At 42.6% G+C, this 22,231-nt stretch overlaps 1 protein-coding gene across 27 annotated transcripts in view; it reads left to right on the top strand.

Moving 5' to 3' along the window:
• NRXN3 (neurexin 3) overlaps nucleotides 1-22,231 on the top strand; it is a 1,668,422-nt gene that overhangs the window by 196,677 nt on the left and 1,449,514 nt on the right. For 15 of the 27 annotated variants that reach the window (XM_047738119.1, XM_047738124.1, XM_047738130.1 and 12 more), the window contains 2 exons: nucleotides 5,823-5,852; nucleotides 8,544-8,555. The exons of 4 other annotated variants lie outside the window; for them this stretch is intronic. In XM_047738119.1, the coding sequence (XP_047594075.1) occupies nucleotides 5,823-5,852; nucleotides 8,544-8,555 (42 nt within the window). The remainder of the gene's footprint in view (nucleotides 1-5,822; nucleotides 5,853-8,543; nucleotides 8,556-22,231) is intronic. 8 more of the 27 variants (XM_047738146.1, XM_047738131.1, XM_047738126.1 and 5 more) reach the window with 1 other exon arrangement.

The raw sequence follows: 22,231 nt of genomic DNA, 5'->3' as shown, positions 1-22,231 counted from the left end.
AGTGAATGAAAGAAAAGTCTTGGCAGAGATAACGTGCTTTTTTTTTTTTCCTGAATCTTTTTTTTTTTTTTTTTTTTAACCCCATGAGTGATTTCCTTCTTCCCTTGAAACACTTTCCCTACTTACTCAGGCAAAATGAAGGAAAGTAGGATGGATTGAAAACCATCTGAGGTGGGTGGGATATTATAGGTTTGAGGGGGAAACCATATTAGCTTAAATTATGAAGGCCTTCAACTTCTGGCCTGGTTCCTGAACACTGCGTCTTCCTCTTGCCTGTTTCAGTAAATGGTTTCTATTCTCCGTATCAGTCATTCTCATGACAGGCTTCATGATGGCCACAGCTGCTTACAAATGACTTTGCTTTCATAGCCGTTTCCATTCTCCCAAGCTGCAAAAGCTGCTATCTCCATGGGGATTTTCCCAAAGGACGTAGCAGAGTTTAGAAGGCCATACGTATATTTTGCATATAATTTACATATGATTTGCTGTCTGTTCTAAGGCAGTTTCAATTTTGTATATCTTTTTCTCTTGTTCTTACATCTGCCATGAGAACCTGTGCACAGAGATAGGTAGGCAAAAGAAGGGTGGAATAAAGCACTAGAAAGAGTGAGGGGATGGGTATACATAGCAGACATCTTGTTGGGATCCAGAATGGTCTCTGGATCTAGCTAGGGCAGCATTCTGTCAGGGCGTGACATCTAGATGGACACGTCCATTGCTTTCAAATTTTCGGTAATTTTTTTTTTAAGGCATTATAGTTCCACAGGAATTCAGTGTTGGCAATTCTCAATATCCCACCGGTCAAAGGCTCTTCTGAGTCTACCTCCTGTTCCCTACCCTCCTCCAGTAGGTGAACTTTTATGGAGCTGGCTTTTGAGTCTTAGTTGAGGATTTATTCAAATCCAGAGCCCATGGTGAGACTGTTGTGAAAGATGTTGTCCCTTTTGCTTCCCTGAGTCCCTGTTCCAGGCCGTTCTTCTCTGGAGCATCACACCCAGAATAAATGCCAAACTCCAGACCCAGCCAGATGCTAGTCCCAGGGCTGGCTATGTAGTCCAGAGGGCTGCAGCTGACCCTCTGTTTCTGTGGTTGATGGGAAGGCCAATCTTCCTTTTTCCCCCTTCCTCATCAGCCACACAGATAACACACACCCAGCATAGATTCCTTTTTTTCCCTTACTAATTATATCCTTCTCAGTTAAGATTTTTTGAGCATTATTTTCTGTATCTATATTTGAAAGCCACATAGTTCCTTTTTCTTTTTTGAATATAAAATTTTATTTTAATGTTGAATACGATGGAAAAAAAAGAACCTCCAAAATACCTTAATACTTGTCCCATCTCTCCCAGTTAAGACTCAGTCCACAAGCCCCTTTTTCTTGGAGGGTTCATTGACTTACCTTCTTCCAGGAAGTGGCTGTGATACACCCTGATACTTGTCCTGACTTTCTCACAGACATTAGTCCTACATTTTAAGATACATCGTAGACATTTTTGCTTGAGTGATTCTTCTGTTTCCTCAACTCATCGTGCCTAAAACAGAACTCATCATTGCCCTCGCCCCCCGTTCATCTCCCACCCCACCCCACCTTCCTGTTTCTGACAATGTTCACTCAGCCTCCCATCCACGCCTCCCCTGAAGCATCTCATCGGTCACCCAAAGCCTGTTGGATCCTCTTTTTCCTTTTCCTCCCCACTACCATGATTCTAATCTAGACCCTCTGCCTGTGACTGATCTTTCTGCCTCTGTTCTTTTCCCTCTCATCTATCCTGTCTGCACCATTGCCAAAGCAATCTTCCTCAACATCATTTTCCCTGGGTCATTCCCCTGACCATGAACCCTCACTCTGTCCCATCAGCTGTAAGATCAAGTCTATTTTCCTTAGCCTTGAAATTCAAGGCCTTCCTACAGTGGTTCTTATTCTCATCCTTAAGATCACCTTTCATTTCTTCCTTATATGAACTGTTTATATGTGTCTGTTATTATTTGAATAGCATGTATTACATGCCAACCATGTGCCTGGCAGTGTCCTAGGTACTCCTGGAGCACTGAATAGGGAAGTCCTTACAAATTCACTCTGTGGTCCTGGGAGCTGGTGGTGTTACCTGGAGTGTCCTCCATCTCTCTAAATCCTAAACCATCTTCCAGTATCTGTTTCAAATCTCACTTTCCTCCTAAAACCTTTCCTGTACATCCAGGGCCCTCCTTATAGTCCTGTGATCTTTATTGCCTGAATTCATCATTTGACAAGTAGGAATGACCCATTCATTCATTCATTCCTCATTCAGTCACCAAACAGGTACTGAGCACCAACTGTGTGTCAGGCATTGTGCCCGCTGTTGGCCCACATGTCAGTGTGTTTTTATGGCATAATAAAAATAAAAATAATAATCCTTGTAAAGCCCTTACCATGTTCAAGCCCAGTTGTATGTATATTCACTTATTTAATCCCCAGAACAACCTATGAATTTGGCATTGTTGTTATCCAGATTTTGCAGATAGGGAAATCAAGGTGCAGAGATGTTGAGCAACTTTACTGCAGTCATAGCAGTAGGGTTCAAATCTGGCTCTGAAGTCCTTGATCTTTTTTTTTTTTTTTAAAGATTTTTTATTTATTTATTTGACAGAGAGAGATCACAAGTAGACGGAGAGGCAGGCAGAGAGAGAGAGAGAGGGAAGCAGGCTCCCTGCTGAGCAGAGAGCCCGATGCGGGACTCGATCCCAGGACCCTGAGATCATGACCTGAGCCGAAGGCAGCGGCCTAACCCACTGAGCCACCCAGGCGCCCTGAAGTCCTTGATCTTAACCCCTATACTTCACTCTTAGGTGCCAGTAATATATACCGTATGCATGTTTATGTAAATATAAACACATAACATCTTCCTACTTAGACTCCGAATTCCTAGAGGTTAGTGACCGTCTATCATACTTTCTGTATCTCCACTACCTCATCCAGTCTTTGCATATGGCAGGTGCTTGAATCACATGGTTGGTGGATTGTTGGTTCTTCCATTCATTTGGAGGGAGCACCTGCGATTTTCAACAGCAGGGAGGAGTGTCTGGGGATAGAAGGGGACAGAAATAATTTCAGAATAGACCTAGATACTCTGGAATTCCTGACTTCCAGCTCTTAATTCTGTAAGCTTTGAGGATTGATTTGGACAAGAGCAGGCACTGATGTAAAAGTGCTTCAAAGGGGAATAAAATTTCCTTCTCCAAAAGCAAAACTTAACCCATATTATGGTTGCATCGTTTCTCCCTCTCACCTTCCTGTTTCTTGTCCATTTTCCTTCATTGCTTGCAAAACCAGTTTTAACATCAGGATCCCAGATCTGCATTGGCCTAATATTTCTATTTAAGATTCTCATAAGTTGAATACGAACATTGGAGTTGCAATCCTGCAGCTACATATGTAGCTTAATAAAGCCTGATAAGTACATATTTGAATTTAAAAAACACAGGTGGTGGGTTATTTGCATTTTAAAAGTATTCCTTCTTTTACAAAAGGATCCACTAAAGGGCTCCATTAACCAATTCCTCTTAGTGCATTTATCATACAATTTAATTTACCAAAATTTGATTTATATGCAACTCATGGTGAGCATGGGAATCACGTGGGCAATTTGCTTAAAATTCAGATCCTTCCCCAAACTCTTCCCCAAGATTCTAAGGTATTAGGTTCCTCAGTTGGGGCCCAGGATCTTCACTGTTAGGAAGCATCCCTAGGTTGTTGATGTAGGTGGTCAGTGCAACACGCTTTGGGAAACGCGGCTTTAAAGAAACACATGCAGCCCCTAGAACACATGGGGCTCCTCTTCTCCAGGGCTTCTCATGCCCCTTAGGCCAATTGTCCTGTTTACTCTTCATTCAGTATGTTTTTTGAAATCTCTATTTGAGTCAAAAAAGGAAAAGGCTATACCGCTTCTCCTTCTCTGAGCTGTTAAACATCTTTCATTGTGAGTATGAAATGTTTGTCCTTTCATTTTTGAATTTGAAAAAAAAAAAAAAGTAAACTACACCCCCCAGCTGTATGTAGATAGAATTGATGTATAACACTGCGTAGGTTTAAGGTGTACAAGATGTTGATTTCATACATTTAAATTCTGCAGAACAATTACCACCAGAGTTTTTACCTCTCCATCCTGTCAGAGAATCCCTGTTTTTTGTTTGTTTGTTTGTTTTTTGTGGTGAGAACATTTAAACTGTACTTTCTTAGCAACTTGCAAATACATAATACAGTATTATTTTCTTTTCATTTTTACCCCCTTCCTTTACTCTTAGGTTTCTCCTTGGATCTTCTTATTCTCATTTCTTAATTCTTACAACCCTCCTGTGAATTAGCCATCTTTCCATACACTCTACCTGGCTGCCTCAGCCTCTCTCTCCCCTTTAGTGCTCTTGATCTGGATGCTGAGGGCTCTGGCTTGGTCCAGAAATACCAGGCATTTGAGGAATAGTGACACTGCTGAGGTTTCTCTTAGCCAAAGGTAGGGCCCTTTGTTCTCTCTCCTTATCATCTTTTCTCAAAAAAGGCCAAAAAAACTTTTTAAACTAAACAAATCACGAGAACGACTTACTTTGGCATGATTCCATTCCTCTGTGAGTGTTAATCCAGGGCCTTGAGAAATGAATGCCAGAAATGTGCATTTAAAATATGATTATAGTTTAATGAAATTTGTTTAAAAACTAGATTCCACGACATTTACGGCACGTGTATCTATGTATTTAATATATCATTGATCTTTTTAAAAGTCAGTTGCTTGACCCATATTTTCCTGTGATTACTTTTCTAAATCTCTTGTAATCTCCAAAAACATTTGGGGATTTCTATAGTTCAGAGATTTTTTTTTTTTTCTCCTTTATTAATCCTGTATATCCCTGAATTTCACTCTGGGTAAAGGTTCTCTGGGGTGACCTGGAGTTTGTAAAAATAATAAAAGCAATGGGAGAGCAAACTGGTGCTTCTGGATACTGGTTGGAAATCTTTTCTTTTAATAGATTTATCAGAGCTTACTTCCCCTGAAATAATGAGCTCTTAATAGCCTTGTTTGACTTCCTTAAGAACATAGTCAGAGGTTGTGCTGTTTGTTCACTGGGACTTTGTGTACCTTCTTTAACCCATTCAGTGCTGGGCTCCGTCTCCCTGATCAAGGGAAGGAGACCTTCTGAGACTAGGTGGTAGGGGAGGGGGTGGGGGAGGCCATGGAGGGCAGGGGTGTGGTTGTCCCTGGGCTAAGAAAAGGTGAGAGGGGGAGGTAGTTTCAGGCTGTCTGAGAAGCCCTTGCAAGCACGAACTCATTTAATATGTCCAGCATGATTCCATTTTTGGAGAAGAGAATACAGTACCTAAAAAATAAAATGGGGCAGGAACCTCTGGATGGTGGGATTACAAAATATTTTTCTTTTCTGAAATTTCCAGTGTTGCTACAGTGACCATGTATTACTGCAAAAAGCCATTTAAAAGAAAGAAGGAGATGTGCTTGGCCTCACCTCTTGAGTCTCCTTCCCAAGGGACCTAATCTTTAATAGATTTATTTCAAACCTAAGCATCGCATGGAGCAGTGTGGTGAGAGGAAGGCTCTCATGAGGAGGCCCTGAGCAGTCCAGCCAACAAAAGGCTGTCCTCCAATGGAGGGCCGCCACTGTGTTGCCCGGCTTCTCAGCCTCGGTGTATGCTCCTGAGTGTGTGTGAAGGCCTGCCACTCCTTCCACTTGACAACTAAGAGATGACTGCATTGCGTTGAGAATTTTAACTTTGTCTTCTTTCTTTTTTCCTTTCCCTTCCCCTCCTCACCCCTTCCGTCCTCTTTTCCCTCCTCAAGGCCTCTCCCATCTCATGATGAGCGAACAAGGTAGGTGCTTGGTGCTCGCAACATTGCAGCTGCCCCGAATTGCTTGCCTTCGTGCCTCTGGCTGGCCGCTCAGAGTCTCCTTGTTGCTGGCAGGCCATTTGTTGCCTGTCCCTCCTGCTGTGGGCCAGGCTGGCAGCAGGCCACCCTGGGGTGGGGGGTACCATTCCCGATGCATCTTGGTTTCCTGTCCCCATCATCCCCTTGGCTTGTCCATTCTGCACCACCATTTGTCATCCTGGGAGCTGGCCCTGCCAGGCTGCCTCCAAGAGAGAAGCATGAAACAAGGCATGACGGCGTCGATAATGGGGGTGAATGGAGCTAATTTCCGAGCAACAGAGCGGTTAACTTCCTCCTGCTCCTCCCCGGGCCCCATGCTGGGGGCCCTGTGGTTGGAGGAGAGGAGCTGGGCTTCTCCCTGATTTTCACTCTGAGTAAAGGTTTGCTTTTTGTCTTCCCCTCCATCCCACTGCCCATTGTAATGACTTTCAGCCCCACATGGTCAAAGGAAACCCTTGGGGGTTTGACTGTTTTCAGTTTTATATAAAAGCAAAAACCACCCAAAGAACATGCTAATGTCTTCATGGCAGGATTCTAACTCATTATACACCCTGAAGAAAACTGCATATAAAGATCTGTAAATTCAGCATCTGCAACCTAAAATATTCAAATATGCAGGGAATGAGCTGTGCAGGAAATTCAGCTCAGCTAAGCACAGGGTGGGCTGTGAATGAAGCCTTTTTCTCCTAAATAAAAATTTTCCACATCATCAGCCTAAATCAGGATTTGAGAACTGAGCCTACTTAAAATTGTCTTTTCCTTCACTGTTCAATTGCTACTATTGTGTTTCTTCGGAGCCTTGGGATGATTGCCAGATTGGTCTACCTGCCTTGCCCTGACACCCAAAGACTGTACTTCAATTTTTCTTACCTGTTTCTTTGCAAAAAACTCATGGGACTATGGTGCCTCTTTTGGAGGACCAAAAAAAAGGGCAAGGTGGGGTCCATCTATGTTGTCTGGTTTTTCTTGATATTTTGAGGAGGGTGGGGCAATCCTGAAGTGTTACTCTCCTTCCCTGTTCAATTACACTGGACCCATCAGTTGGTGTTGCCGTAAAGGGGAGTATGCTCAGATCAACAAACCACCCAGGGCTGAGAGAAGTTTGCTTATGATGTCTAGGGAGCTGTGGTGGTGGGCAGTTGAGGGCATCCTGACTTGACAAGACAGTGTAACGAGGAAGCACACCTTCCCAGTAGAATTGAATCCTCCGGAGCTTAGCCAAGATCTACGATGTGGACTCGACTTTCAATGAAGATATGGTCTGGGATAGAGTGAATGTCAAAGAACAGAGCTGGAGACAGGAGGTCAGGTGAGTTTGGCAGTGTTAGATGGAGCTCTGGAACAGAGTGGGATAAAGCCTCATTATCCTTGTCTGAGGATGAGGGAAGTTATCTGCTGACAGCAGCTAACTATGAAGTACATATGAGTAGAGAGGATGCACTTGATGTCAGCCTATTGTCTGGGAGTTTGGGAAAGTTAAGCACTTCTCTGCAAACCAGGATGCCCCAGGCTTTTTGAATTACTGGAATCTGATTGGCCTGACTTTGATAGCAAGTTCCCACAAGTTTGATAGCTCAGTCTCCACACTGGTCTGAACAACAATGTGGAGAATCTGTATTATCTACCTCCCGGCACTCTCCCACCCCCTCCTCAGTTTCTCTTGGGCCCCCAGCATGACGTGTACCTGAGCAGAGAATTCACACATACCCATGTATGCATGCTCTGGGCTAAGTCCAGCACTTTCTAGAAATAGAGTCTTTAAGCAATGAAAGAATGACAGACACAACAGATACCACGAATTCCTCATTAAAGAGATTTCCAAGAAAGGATGCAGAATTCTTCTGGGTGGTCAGTGTCTCTAAGTTTTTAAGTTGCAACTTGCAGTTTAATCTGTTTGGGGGAAGGTTCTTTGACCGCATCCCCCTCCACTCATGTTTTCCCCATCCCACTCCCTTCTCTGTTCTTACCCTGTGACGACTGCCCAAGAAATCAACTCTGCTTCCCACCTCCACTGCTTTTCTTCCCCTCTTCCTTCACCATGAAAGAAAGATTTCTCTCTGGTTCCCACTGAATCTCCAGCATTGGTTTCTGATGCCCAAAAGTATGTCCAGGAATACTTACCTGTGTTGTATGTGTGCACCACTTGTACATGTATGTGACACTCTTGGTCGCTGTGACTCATGTTAACGGTGGGAAAATGCCACCGGAGAACTTGGCTTTGTTGAGACTTTCCCAAACCAAGTTTACGTAGGTGAAGTGTGTTCAGTTTCACATACATGTGGCTGCCCAGTGCTCTTGCATGCAGACTTGACCATGTTTCTAAGGACGGGCCTGGGAAGAAATAAATGGGAAAAGCTTAAGCGCGAAGCTGGTGAGGGCAGCTGGCAAAGCTGTTTTGGCTTGTTTAGGCTTCACATTGTGCATTTGTCTTGTGCTGCTTTCTCAAGATATTGTAGTGCTGTTGCTTTTACTGTTGTGAGTTTTTGTGGTGTCTGTTATATTTATTTGTGTGTCTGCAGTGTGCTGATGTTTTCCTCTCCCTGCTCTCTCTCTCTCTCTCTCTTTCTCTCACCGCCTCCGTGGTGGACACCATGCTTCCTCTACTTAACTGGACCTTCCACTTCATTTCTGTAGGTAGAAGTAAAGGTAGAGATGATTTTATTTTTCTCATTATAACTATCAATCTGCCTTCTGCAATATTCATGCCTCCAAGGGGAATTGTCGATTCTGATGAATACAGTCCAGATTATAACTGAGTGCTTTTAACAACAACTAAACAAATAAATAAATAAAAAGCCAATGCTATCATTTCCCTTCAGTGCACTTCATGTTCGGTGGTTGGGGTTCATTCCGAGTTGGCCTGCCTCCCTCTGAATCCAGGATGGGACTTATCCATTATGACATGCTATTCCTAGCAGAAACGGGGGACTCTGGAAGTAGTTATGCAGAACTATTTCACTTAAATGTGGAATTGTCTGAGATTCTCTCCTGGCCAGTGTTCAGAGGAACAGGGGAGATGTGAGATGCCATACTGATGTTTCCATTCCTTGAGACACCTGGAATCGAGACCATCATCTGTGAGGGAAGGATGATAAGAAAGGGGAGAGGATTGGTGTATTGCTTGAAATTTAATGTGAAATTTGGGGGATACGTATGTATTGCTGTTTTATCTTCTGTGTTTCTTGCTTTTGGGGGAGTAGAAATGTCCTGACTGAGGGCAATGGGCTAGGAAGGGTGGGACCAAACAGAGCTGTGGAAGGACACAGGAATGACAGTGCACTCCATCGGAAGAGCATGGAGAAAGGTAACACTGGACTGTCACTTCCAAAGTCTACCTTTGCCAGGTAGGCAGGGAAAAGAACAGGCGCAGAGAGGGTGGGCTTGCTCCAGTGCTCTGATGGGGCTTTCGGCGTCACACCTTTGGGGAGAGCACAGCTCACTCAGTCAAAGCTGTCAGAGACCCGAACCCCAGAACATGACTCACCAGCTCACGTTGGATTAGCTGGGCAGCAGTGAAGGGAGAGTTGAACTGATAAATTATAAATATGAATCTACGTCCGGTTCTCTTCTCTTCCCTCCTCACTCTCCAGCCCTATTTCCATGGAGCTCTGTACCGCTGCTTCCTGCAAAGACTGGCAAATCACAGGAATAGGAAATGCGAATTCTGGCATGAGGATGTTGAAGAAGGAAGGGACTGACAGCTTATTGAACGTGCTGATTTGACTCGGGTCTGTGAACGGGCCATCTCTCTTTTGAGTTTTATGCTTTTCTGGATTTTTAAAGTTATGTATGGTTACCTTGGAAGCAGTTTGGGTCTTTCCACTTTGGAGTCAGCTGATTGCCTATTCTTTTTACACTAAGCACAGGAGGGCTCATTTTCAGAAATTTGTCACGGGGAACCCTTACCCCATTATGAACTTGGAGCCTTTGGAAAGGAGGTGGGAAAGGGAGAAGAGGAAGAGGAAGGCTGAGTGGAAACATACATCTATGTCTGCCCCTACCGCTTCTCTGCTTCGTTCAACCAGAGGCTGCCAGAGATCTCCTCAGAGGCAAAGCCTCCAATCCTTTCCCAGGACTCAGCCCTTCTGAAGCATGTTAACTGTGTGTCCTCTGCCCCTCTTCTCACTGGCTTCTGCGAGAATACACAAGAGGGAGTCTTCCTGTCTTCTTCCCTTCCCACGCCTCCAAATCTCTCCTTTTCTCTCTGTAATCCCCTAAACCGTTCCATAAGATAGGTCTTCCTTGCTTTTGCACATGGGTACCTTCTTTTCTTTCTCTGGATACTGCTGCTACCTCTGAGCATGTCCTTTGTACCAGCAACTAGTGCTCTGTGCTTTCTATGCCTTATTGTCCTTAATCCCCACACCTGCTGTATAAGGTAGGTGATGGTGTTACTGCGGCTTTATGGAGAAGTGCAAGGCTCAGAGAGCTACGTTTGCTTATGTCAGTTGGCTACTAAGTGGAAAAGAATCTGGGCCCCTAACCTCTGCTCCTACGGCCTTAGATCCAAGGATGCCTTCCACGGATGTCCCTCCCAGCTGCTTTCCTGGTACGGACCAGTCTCAGGTTCCAGCCTGCCACTTTGCATTCTCTGTAACACAGGTCCCTATAAATATTCCACTGCTGTGACCTCAGTGTGTCTAAAGTCAACTTTCATATCAGCTTCCCTCCCTTTGTGACGTCCCAATTTTCGTTCATGGTGCCTTGGTCCTCCTCATCACCCAGACTTAAAAACCAGGAATCGTGTTCTATCCTTCCTGAATTTTTCTGTGTCCTGGGTGATCAGTTGAGAGATCTTATTGAGATTCTTCTCTGGAATATCCCGTGCATCTCTACTGTCAACACCCTCGTTCAGTTCCCAGGTAGCCCTTATTTGATTTTTGCCCAAGCCTCATTTGTCCTCCAGCCCCTTCCAGGCTGTCCAGTAACTGAGAACTACTTACGCTCTGCTGTCCTCCCCCTGGGATGCAGGATTAGCTCTCTCACTTTCAAAGTCGTCCCTAAGATGGCCTTGTGTACATTTAATCTTCTCTCCTATTAATCTTAGATGCAAAATTGTTGCCAAATAGGGTACTGGGAAACCTTCCTGGACCTTTCCTCTTCTGCTAGCTTTACTTATTCTCTTTCTCTCCCCAGTAACCACTCCTCCTCACCTTTGTTCTGCCCATTGAAATCACATGGAGATTTCATTTCCTAGTTGTTGCTGTCTGTCCTTGAGTGCTGCATTCGGAGCTGAGCTCGCACTCCATGTATCTCTCTAATATTTTCTATTAGAGTTACTGGGGAGCTGGACCACTCTGCTCTGCAAGATGGGCAAGGATGTGGAAGGCAAACATATTCATTTGTTAATGTCCAGATGTGTGTAGCATTGTAGGGTACATGTGGAAGGGACTCCAAATCTCTAATCCTTCTTAGTCTGCTGTCAATCATCTTCCTAAAAGTGAAAATAAAGCAAAATTAAAATTAAATCGGATCATGTAGCTCATCTGTTCAAAAGCTTTTGAAGGATTCTCATTGTATAATTGTCAATGTGCCTCCCCAGCTTAATTTTCTATAATATTTTCCACTGCACACTCTCACCCCTGCTGGCCCCCTGTCTCCTGAAGTCAACAACTCACTCTGCCTGAATTCACGTTATGGTTTCCTGCCTTTAGTCTTTGGCCGGGACTCTGCCCTCTTTCTTGAATGTCCTTGGAATACCCTTCCTCTCCTTATGATGCTTTAAAGCCAAGCCTCCTAGGTGTGGCAGACTTTGTGCTTCTGTTACGGAGTTCCCGTGCCAAAGTACCTTCAATCCAATTTACTTGTGTATTTCGGGCAGCCTCTCCCTACAGGACAGAGGCTGCATCTTGGTTATTTCTGTTACCCACACTGCATTTAGCTCCGTATTTGGTCCAGAATTGTACACCAACCTGTGTCCCTTATCACACTGGCTTCCTCAGCCTCGCAACTGCCTGAGCCAAGAAGCCCCAGTGGGTCATGGACTGAGGCCAAATGTTGTGGTTCCACTTCTCTCCTCACCCAGGCCTTCTCTTGGCCCTGTGTGTGCAAATGACAGAGGGAAATGGTCACAGATTGATCGTATCAGAATAAAAGCAGGAAAAGTCTTTGGATTTATTCTTAGGAGATTGTCAGAGGAAAGAAAGCCTCAGATCTTGTCATTCTTCAAAGCTGAGGAGCAAAGCAGTGAGAGCAGAATGGAAAGAATCATGATGTGAAATCTATGAGACAGAGTGGGATGTATGCGTATATGTATAGGCTGTGATGGTCATCGCCACATTCAGGAAGCCTTTGGGCTGCCCTGAGCCAAAAGCCATTGTGACTACTCGGAAGTGGCGGAGTGGAGGAGGTACGCAGCAACCCGCCTTGGTCAGCTTTTTTGACCTGATTTTGACAGTCTTTGTTTAAATGTTGAGTGTGTTTTAGCTTCTGTCCTCTTTTTCTTATTGACTTAGGGATTGTCCATTCTGGGTTAGGTCACCAAATATTTTTCCTTGAAACTGAACCTGGGGTAGATGTTGCGGACTCAGTGTCAACAGGGGCCTGATAGGTGTCATCAAGGAGCAGATCCCGTGTAAGAAAAGTCCTGGTGTGAGATCACCAACAGAGAGTGGTGAGGACCATGACAAACGGGGAAGCACACATCCCGTCAAGGGCAGCAGGCTCTGCTCTCCTCCTGCTAGTTGCTGCCACAAAGAATGCATGCCCAGTGTCCCTAGATCCTCAAGAAAAGCCAGAAGTGGGTTTTCTAAAAATATAAGTTTATGGCATCTTTCGTTTTAAGTACATATGTATATATGTATGTATGCATGAATGCACTGTAGGCCATAAGCTACAAGCTTTTGACCTTTGGTTTGAGGAAGGAGTAAGATTTCTCACTGAGCGTCAATGGTGGGAAGCAGTCATTGGCACATCCCTGATTCAATTTCTCTTTGCCTGTAGCAGCGGTCAGGGAGCAGGAGACTTTCCTACCCTCAGCACTATTGCCAGGGACCCGATCCACGTGTTGGGTGGAGTTGGTTTTGTAAAGTAGGGTAGGCATGCTTGTGGAGGGTATGACAAATGCTGAGAATGACCAGGAAGAGCGGTAATAGACTGCAACAATGGCCAAGTTTCATGAATTTTAAATCACAAGGGCAGCGGAGGGTGGCATTTACTTTCTTTTTCCTTTTTTACAGAGCCCTTTATTACTGGACTAGATAGTGTTGACCCGAAGATCTACTTTAATCTGTCAGAACTTAAAGATCTCTTTCAATTTATTTGCATGTATTTTTCCCCATGTAGATTTGATCATTTGCCTTCCAGTCCTGAACTAGTCAATATTGGCCAAACTGGAAGGAGATGATCAAGCTACATGAACTCAAATGTGATTCCATGTAGACTGTATTTTGCTGATAATAACATTAAGAAAGCTGGTTTGAGGAGTTGAGCCCTCTCTTGTCCCTGCTAGGACCAGAAAGCCCTGCAAAGAAGTTACTGTTTTGATAGCCAACTGTTTATGCAAATTAGTAAATGCAATGCCAGCTACTAATTATGAAAATAAACTCATCTGTGCTCTATAAATATCTAATTATAATAAAATAGCGGCAATATTACATTTCCATCTCTTGCCTCATCTGTTTCTCATCTACCAGTGATCTGTCCTCTTGACAATGAATAAAATCACTTTGTTTTTTTAAAGAAGCCTGTTTTCCATGCCTCTTTTCCCCCCTTCTAAGGTTTTGAAAGTCTGCAGGGGAAAATAGTTTTATTTTCAACATAGAAGTAAAATTGCCTGATTTTAGCAACTCTGTGTTTTTGACATTGATGTCTTTGAAATTGTGCTTTTAAAAAAGTGTTTATTTTAAATTTCCTTGTTTAGAAATTTTCATTGGACAGTGAAGACTTTTTTTAGAACAGTCGTTCTTGGAGGTTTTTTTTTTTTTTAAATGTTCATGTGAGCAGATTTATTAGTAAAATGTGTGGTGGATCAATGGGATGTTTCAATTAAATTCCAATCGACCACATCAAGGAAAATATTGCTCAGATTTCCAAGCAACATGCTTATTTCCTTCTCAATTATCAATTTGGATTAATCGGTTATGCACAGATTTTATATCTGTGTGTATATAAATATCATAAAACACTTTCTCCTTGAACTTGAATAGTGCTCTGCTTATATAGCCTTTAATCAAACAAAGTTGGTTGATCTTAGAGGTATAGACTTTAATCAAACCAAGTTGGTTAATCTCAGAGGATAGATAATTTTCAACTGTAGATCTCTAGGTAGACCCATATAAACTTAACTTTGATAGCACTGACAGGTAAAGGATCTTTCAAATTAAATCGTGACATGCTTATGCTACATCTCTTTTATAAAGTGAGAATCCAGAAGGGTAACGTGGTGGAAAAAACATTTGATAAGAAAACCAGCAAATGTGTTGCCTTGTGTGCTTGGGCTTGTACATGTCATGGACTATTTCTCTGGTGTGCAGAGCAGTGTAGTGTCTCTGGGTATAGGTATAATTTCTCCACATACATATTTACAGGTTTATCGTGGTTGAATGTGTTCTCGCATGTGGCTTCCATATGTAGTATACTGAAAAGAATACAGTCCAGGGAGCCGTGCCTCTGAATTTAGCGTCTTGTCTGCTGTAACATCAGAAAAGTGATGTTTAGTCACCATTCGGCAAATAGTGATGGAGAGCCAACGATGTGCTGGGCCAGGTCCAGGTGCTGAGTACACAGGACTGGCTACGCAGACATGGGCCGGGCCTCCGGCACCTTGGTGACAGTCCACAGCAGTATGAAAATGGCTTTTGGATGTAATAGCTACCTCCTGTCCTAAAGTTTTAAATAAATTCAGTGTTCAGCATATTAATATATCTGGAGTGTTAGAATTAATTTTATGAATTTGTCTTGAAGGGAAACTGTCAGGTAATACTTGAGTTCAAATCGCCCACCCTTTAAATTCTCCGATGCAGGGAAGAGAATATTCTTTGCGGATGAACAAGCAGGAATTTTTCATTTTTTCATTCGCTCGCTTATTGGGAGAGAGCACACATGGCGTAGAATATATAAGTCCACACTCAAGAGTACGCTTAAATATTTAACCTGTATACGCCCCTGTCAGTGCCCATCCCCCCCATAAGGTTCTGTCCTGCTACTTTCTGTCACTTATGTTTAATATAGTATTCTCCACTCCAAAGCTGTGCATACCCATGTAGTAATCAATCAGCAGGCAGGCTCCAGAGGGCTTTCGTTTTCATGAAAAAAGGCTAGCCTTGTGAGAAAGGAAGGCAATTGTGGTTTTTATTGTGTGTCAGCAGAGCCACGAATGTTGTCATTCGGGGAGGTGTGTAGCTTTGCTCTGTCTTTGATGGCACTCAGATTTCCTTCTGCACAAAGAGAACATCTAATTGATATCATTGGGCTTTTCTTTTCTTTTTTTCCTAAGGCATTAGTGGCTAGTAGAACAGCAGAGGTAGAAAGGACCATATGCTTTGTAAAAAGCCAGACTAATAACACTTTTTGATGGACATCTGATTTTTAAAAGTGCGGCATCTTTCATTAAAATTTACGTGTGAAGGAAGGGCGGGCGCGGTGACATGAAAGCTAATGCAGCTTGCGCGTCTTGACATAATAACAATCACAAGAAACTGGAGATCCCAGATGGCAGCTTGGCCTTTGCCATCCTTTTAATAAGCTACTAACTGCTAATTATTTCACTCTTTGGGGCAAGTTAATTTACTGTTGACTCTTAAAGAGATACTGCTCTTTTTTTCCCTCCGCCGCCAAAATCAGAGCCCTTTCACCTCGAGCTGTTGCAAGTGCTTCCCTACAGGTTGAAAGCTTGTCAGCTGATGGTAACAATGATGGCAAGTACTGGGGTGGAAAATGTTCCTTAATAAATAATATTTTCTTGTGTTCTTTGAACTTAGAAAAAAAATTTTTTTTTTTTTAAATGCGCTTGGCTAGGGATCCATTGTGTGTGCGTGCATGCGTGTGTGTAAGAGCAAGAGATCAGGGACCCATACAGAGAGAGGATCTGAAATCTGGAGCCTATTTAAGAGGGAGAGAACAGCTACCTTTTAAATGGTTGCTAATTCTGACAATTAATGCTGTTTTGTGAGTGTGTGATTTTCTGTGATAGCGGTGAGGAGGGATGATGGTGTGTAATAGCTCACTTCCTAAGCGTTATGGTAATGTAGCGCACTGATGAAAGACAGCGGGGTCCACATGTTCGGGAACCCTTTTGAATGAAGAGCCTGCAGAACATGCTTTTTCTGGGTTTTGACTTCCTTAGGATGATTTCGTATTTTAGCACAGGCGCAGATTATTAAATAAGTGTGCAAGTGGCCTTGGATGCATCGGGAGTGTTTGGAAAAGATCCTGTTTGCAACGAGCTGTCTGACAATCAAAATATTTACTTAAAGTTAAGCTAATGACTGTGTCTTGCAAATGCCTGCGGATCCATTATTGAAATGAGAGTCAGTTCTTTGGCTTGATACTATCGGAACTAGATCTCAAACCTGAAATACTATTGGGTGTAGATGTGTTTGTATTATAATTGTCTCAGAACAAAATAACTTGGGTGTTAGACAACAAACAGAGGTAGGAAAATCTCTTAACCCATTTTCTTAAGCTGAATTAAGTGTGTTACTATGATCAGTTGTACCTTGCTGCTCTTAAGAATTAAGAAACGGGGGCGGGGTGGAGGGGCACCTGAGTGGCTCAGTCGTTAAGTGGCTGCCTTCAGCTCAGGTCGTGGTCCCAGGGTTCTGGGATCAGAGCCCATATGGGGCTCCCTGCTGGGTGGGAAGCCTGCTTCTGCTTCTCCCGCTCTCCCTGCTTGTGTTCCCTCTCTCTCTCTCTCTCTGTCAAATAAATAAATAAATAAAAACTTCAAAAAAAAAAAAAAAGAATTACTAAACAGTGGGGCACCTGGGTGGTATAGTCGGTTAGGCATGTGACTCTTGATTTCGGCTCAGATAATGATCTCAGGGTTGTGAGATCGAGCCCTGCATCTGGCTCTGTGCTCAGTGCGGAGTCTGCTTGTCCCTTTCTCTCTGCTCCTCCCCCTACTTGTTCCCTCTTGCTCAAATAAATAAGTAACAAACAAAGTTTTTTTTTTTTTAAAAGAATTGCTGAATGGTTTAAAATATGCATTGAAAAAACACATTTTCTAATTCTTGGTGAGGTATCTGAACATCATCTTTATAATGTGAGTTTTGTAGTGTACTGTCTTGTCTCGAGTGACTTGTGTGTTGTTTCTCAGTTGATGGGAGGACTGTGGAGATCAATCAAACACTAATCACTTGCTTATTGTTTAAGTCTAGAGGAACTGGGCACGTTTTAAGTGTTATATTTCTTTAAAACTAGTGCTTCACCTGATTTCAAAATAACCCCAAGGAAAAATATCAGCGTGTGTGTATTTGGGGAGGTTTTGTCATCTTTCAGAATCTGCTATTATACAGTGTGTTCAGCCAGATTGCCAACTTCTTAAAGAATTTTGAGAAATGCTAATAATATTCCAAGAAAAAGCACTGAGAAAAATAAGTTCTCAAAACATAGGTTGAAGACAAAATGAAACATTTTTTTTTTGACCGTAGGACTTCTAAGAGCCTTTGTTATGACAATGAAAAGTTATACATTGTTGAGAAAGAAAATGTAGTTTTCAAAGTTACCCAAATTTATTTGATGTGAAATCTTTTTTTTTTAATAATTTACATTTTGGATGAGGATAGCTAGAATTAAAACTGGTGTTCAGTTGAAAAACTTGGGACAAGATAATTCTCGAGTTTTTCCAAGTCTAATATTATAAGTTGTCGTGTCTCTAGAATTTGAAAGAGGCTTTTGGATTGGCTTTACTCAAGAATCTTTGTAACTGCATTTTCTGTTTTGATTGGGAATAGTTTTTTGGATGGATTAGTTTCAATAGGGAAATTACAGCTTCCTGGTAAAATGCATAACACAGATGTTAAAACAACTGCAGTTTTAAAGACACTAGTCTTGTTAACACGCTTCCAGTTTGTATTACCTAAGTACTCTGACGGATCTCTATCCACTGTGTGTAAACAACGTTCCTGATAAATGGCCTGCTTCACTCCAGAAGGGCTGATCTCAGCATAAGAGGAGAAAATTACTGGGAACTTTAAGTTTTATTTGCTTTGAAATTTGGAGCTTGTGAACAGTCCTTGTGGTTATCATTTTATTGCTAAGACCATTCATCCGATCGCTCTGAGAGTTTGACTATCGATGCCTTTTTTTTTTTTTTTTTGCCCAGACAGTGAACACATAGGTAGAAGACATTCTTCCCAGAAAGAATGACTTGTACTGTGTTTAGAAATCATTGGCTCAACTAAGGATTTTGTGGGCTTTCTCACTGCAAGGCAGAGGCCTTTGTCCTATTTCTGTGCTGTCCTTTCAGCATGAAGTGGCTGCTGTTGGTCATCTGTTGTGGGCCATTCGCCTGGGGCTCTTAATCTGGTTATGGAGACATAGTTTGCTGAGCCAGCCGGACCCTCCCCAAGTGGCCACTAATGACCATTTACAAATGTCTTGGCCAAAATTGTTATGGCATGGGTGACATTCCCTTTTCTAAACTAATTGATCCAGGTGGCAGTTGAGCCTCAAACACCCGACATCCTGGTGTGAATAACTCTAATGCAGGGTCAACATTTGGCATACAAAGAGCCCTGAGATACGTGTCAGGAGACTAGTTTGGGATGCTGGGGGAGAAAACAGGACAGATCAGAGTGCTGTTGTTAGTGCTTGATCTTCACGAGGTATACAGCCTTGTTAAGCCTTATTATCCTAGTAAGTAAAATGGGAACAACAATACTACCTACTTCACAGTGTGGCTGGGAACCACTGATACAATGTGTATAAAAGGCTTATGTTTGAGCTTGGATCTGACATTAAAAAGACATTAGTTATCACAAACATTAGCAACAAACATTAGTTATCAACATCGTCATAAATACATCTCATCAGTATCGCCATAGATCTGGGAATTTGGAACAAATTAATCTTTTTAACTTTCCACGTCTTTGCCTGTACAATGCCTACTTGGTGGGTTCGTTCTGGATAGTAACTGATATCATGCGGGTGAAGTGCTCTGCAAATTAAAATGGCACCATGCAATGTGAAGGAGTTAGTAGTCCACAAGGACATACGCTCCACATAAGTAAGGGCGGTACATGTGTTCGTGACTGTGGCATGTCCCACACCTGTAACACTGCCTGCCTCGTGGTAGAAAGGACTTGGTGAATGCTTGTTGGATGGGTGTTAGAAATCACTGAACTAGTTAGTAACTCTTAGCAGAGTTCAGAAGCATGGACAGATCCATGTTTCCTGTGATTCCATTTTACTTTCAGTGGGAGGTCTTTGGGCACTTCCATTGCAAGAGGGAACTATTGGCCTCTTCCTTGAGGGCCTCCCATACAAAGTAATCCCAGGGGGCACCTGGGTGGCTCAGTTGTTAAGCATCTGCCTTCAGCTCAGGGCATGATCCCAGGGTCCTGGGATCGAGCCCCACCTTGGGCTCCCTGTTCAGCAGGAAGCCTGCTTCTCCCTCTCCCACTCCCCCTGCTTGTGTTCCCTCTCTTTCTGTCTCTCTGTGTCAAATAAATAAAGTTTAAAAAAAAAAAAAGTATTCCGGATAAAGCCAGTGTGCTCTTTAGGTGTTAGATGGATGTGTTTGCTCTTTTTGTGTGCACAGAGAGCTAAGGGATTTCGTTACGTTCCTTTGATGAAACTACGTGAGCCATGAAGAAAACAAACGCATTTGGTTAAGAGCTAGTTTATAAAAAATGCTGATCTCCTTCCCCAGAGTTTAGGAGCATATAATTTCAGAGCTGAAAGGGAACTTAGAATTCCTTTAGTCCACCCCACTGTGATTTTGTGGATGACAAGACATATGCTGAAGCGGCAGAAGGGTCCTGCTTGCCGCCACACTGATAATTTGCCGTGTTGTCGGCGTCAGACCCAGACCTTCTAACTCCCGATGCTGTTTTCTTTTCTCTCTCACCAAGCTGCCTCTAAGATGCGACCAACTTGTCACCATCACTGCATGACGGTATTTGTTATAGATCCCCCCACGGGCTGCTGCACTCATTATCGCTCATGCAGTGTCCGAAAGGTTCCGCAAATAGCGGGGTGAGAGCATTCTAAACAAGGATGGCTCTTCAATATGTAACTGCCCCAAGGACCCATGCAACCCTGCTTTGACACTGTCAGTAAATTGCTCTGACTTCCAGGATTTTAGACTCTTTGTACAACTTTCTGGCTTAGAGTAAGAGGGTGACAAATGCCAAGATGACTTTAGAAAGCCTTTATAGCCACTTGTTTTTTTTTCTTTTCCTGTCCCATATTGCCAGTTTCCAAGAGGAGATGCCTGTACGGAAATACACTTGGGACTAATTTTCGAACTGTTACTTAATGATTTTTTCCACTTCTTTTCTTCCATTAAGAATAGTTTAGTAATTTTGTTTACAATTTTTTTTAACTAAAAAGGAAAATCCATTTTTTCTCAAGTAGGAATCTATCTTTCTTTAAGCCAGTATCATTTCTTCATTGTTGTTGTTGTTCTAAGATTGATTTATTTGAGAGAAAGAGAGAGAGCGAGAGCATGTGTGTGCTCTGGGGTAGGGACAGAGGGAAACAGGCAGACTCCCTGTTCAGCACAGAGCCAAACGTGGGTCTCATCCCAGGATCCTGAGCCAAAACCAGGAGTCTGCTGTTCCACCAGCTGAGCCACCCAGGCAACCCCCATTTTGTTTTCTTTTTAAAATAATTGTCTGGGTGCCTGGGTGGCTCAGTCGTTAAGTGTCTGCCTTCGGCTTGGGTCATGATTCCAGGGTCCTGGGATCGAGCCCCGCATTGGGCTCCCTGCTCGGCAGGAAGCCTGCTTCTCCCTCTCCCACTCCCATTGCTTGTGTTCCCTCTCTCGCTGTGTCTCTCTCTGTCAAATAAATAAATAAAATCTTAAAAAAAAATAGTAATTTTGTACTTTAGAGTTTGCCATGGGTGTGATGGATTAAGTTTAGTGCCTTTCCACGAGGCATTTTTGGGGGCTGTTGATCAACACGTGAAATCAGTTCTTAAATTGTTGCCAAAACACCTTCCTTTAGACTGCTTTGATCACAAGGGCTCTCAAGTGTCAAAGTCATTTGGAGAACTAGATAGATAAAATGCATGAGCACTAAGCTTTTTTCCAGGATAGAATAAATAAATGTGTTTTCTATTACGTGCTCAGCTTTGATAGTGATTTGTTAAAAGGAAAAAAAAAGAAAGGTGATGATATTAAATATTTACTAGAGTGATTTAGTCGTATTATCTTGTGTTCTGCATCTCTGTTTAATAGTGGAATCAGCTACTGTTGAAATAAACGTCATTAAACCAGAGGTGGTGTGAAGGTCACTGACGAGGCAAGGTTAAAGTAATTTGTGGAGAATAATGACTTTTGTCAACTTTCCAGATCCCTTCCTGTTTTTGTCGGCTTTCCTCCAAAAATAATAGGGAAAAAAATACATTTGAGGATTCACAGCCTCACTTTCTCTCTTGCATCCTTTATGCCCTTTCTGGCCAACCCCGTAGCTGGAAGCCTTTTATGCATTTTTTGTTTCGTCCATTTAGTGGACAGAGACGGGACTGTTCTCCCAAGAGGTAAGTGGTTGCATTTCCGTTTTCTGGCTCTTCCGTTGGCTCTTGCTTGGCAGTTTGTTTTAGAGGTGAGAGCCAGTGCCTCTTCCTTCTTGGAAATGGTTTATCTTGGCTGAAATGATCCTTAAGTTTCTCTACCAGGGCATCCTTTATGTGAAGCAATTTTTAAAAAAATTTTATTTCTCATGTCCCTTTAAAGAAATCTCTGAATGATTACATGACATTATCCCCATTTCCACAGATAAGAAATTAGAAGTCCAGGGTTGCAAAACTAGTTACAGAGCTAACAGCAGGACCAAGATGAGCTTAGCCTTCCCGAGCCCGGAAGCTGAAGCTAATTCTACGTAACTATGTACCATCGCTTCAATTAATTTTATTGAACGTCAGTTTTCCCTTCCATAAAATGGGGATAATGTTGCATTAATGTAAGATAGTCTTCATAATGCATATAGATACTGTTACATATAATGTATTATAAATAATACATTATTTTACTTGTGGTGAATTGAGAAGTGAACTAACACATGTTAAGTGCCTAACAAGATGTCTGGCTCTTGCTGTAATTTTAATAAATAATATGTTCCCTCCATTCTTGACAGTAACAACAAAGTATAATTGAATTTAACAAGCACTGAGCACAAGGGATACACAAATTGAATAAAAATCAGTCTTTGTTC

This window comes from Lutra lutra, chromosome 7 (genome assembly GCF_902655055.1).
Source record: "Lutra lutra chromosome 7, mLutLut1.2, whole genome shotgun sequence".
Lineage (NCBI taxonomy): Eukaryota > Metazoa > Chordata > Mammalia > Carnivora > Mustelidae > Lutra > Lutra lutra.
This window is presented reverse-complemented; position numbering and strand designations above follow the sequence as displayed.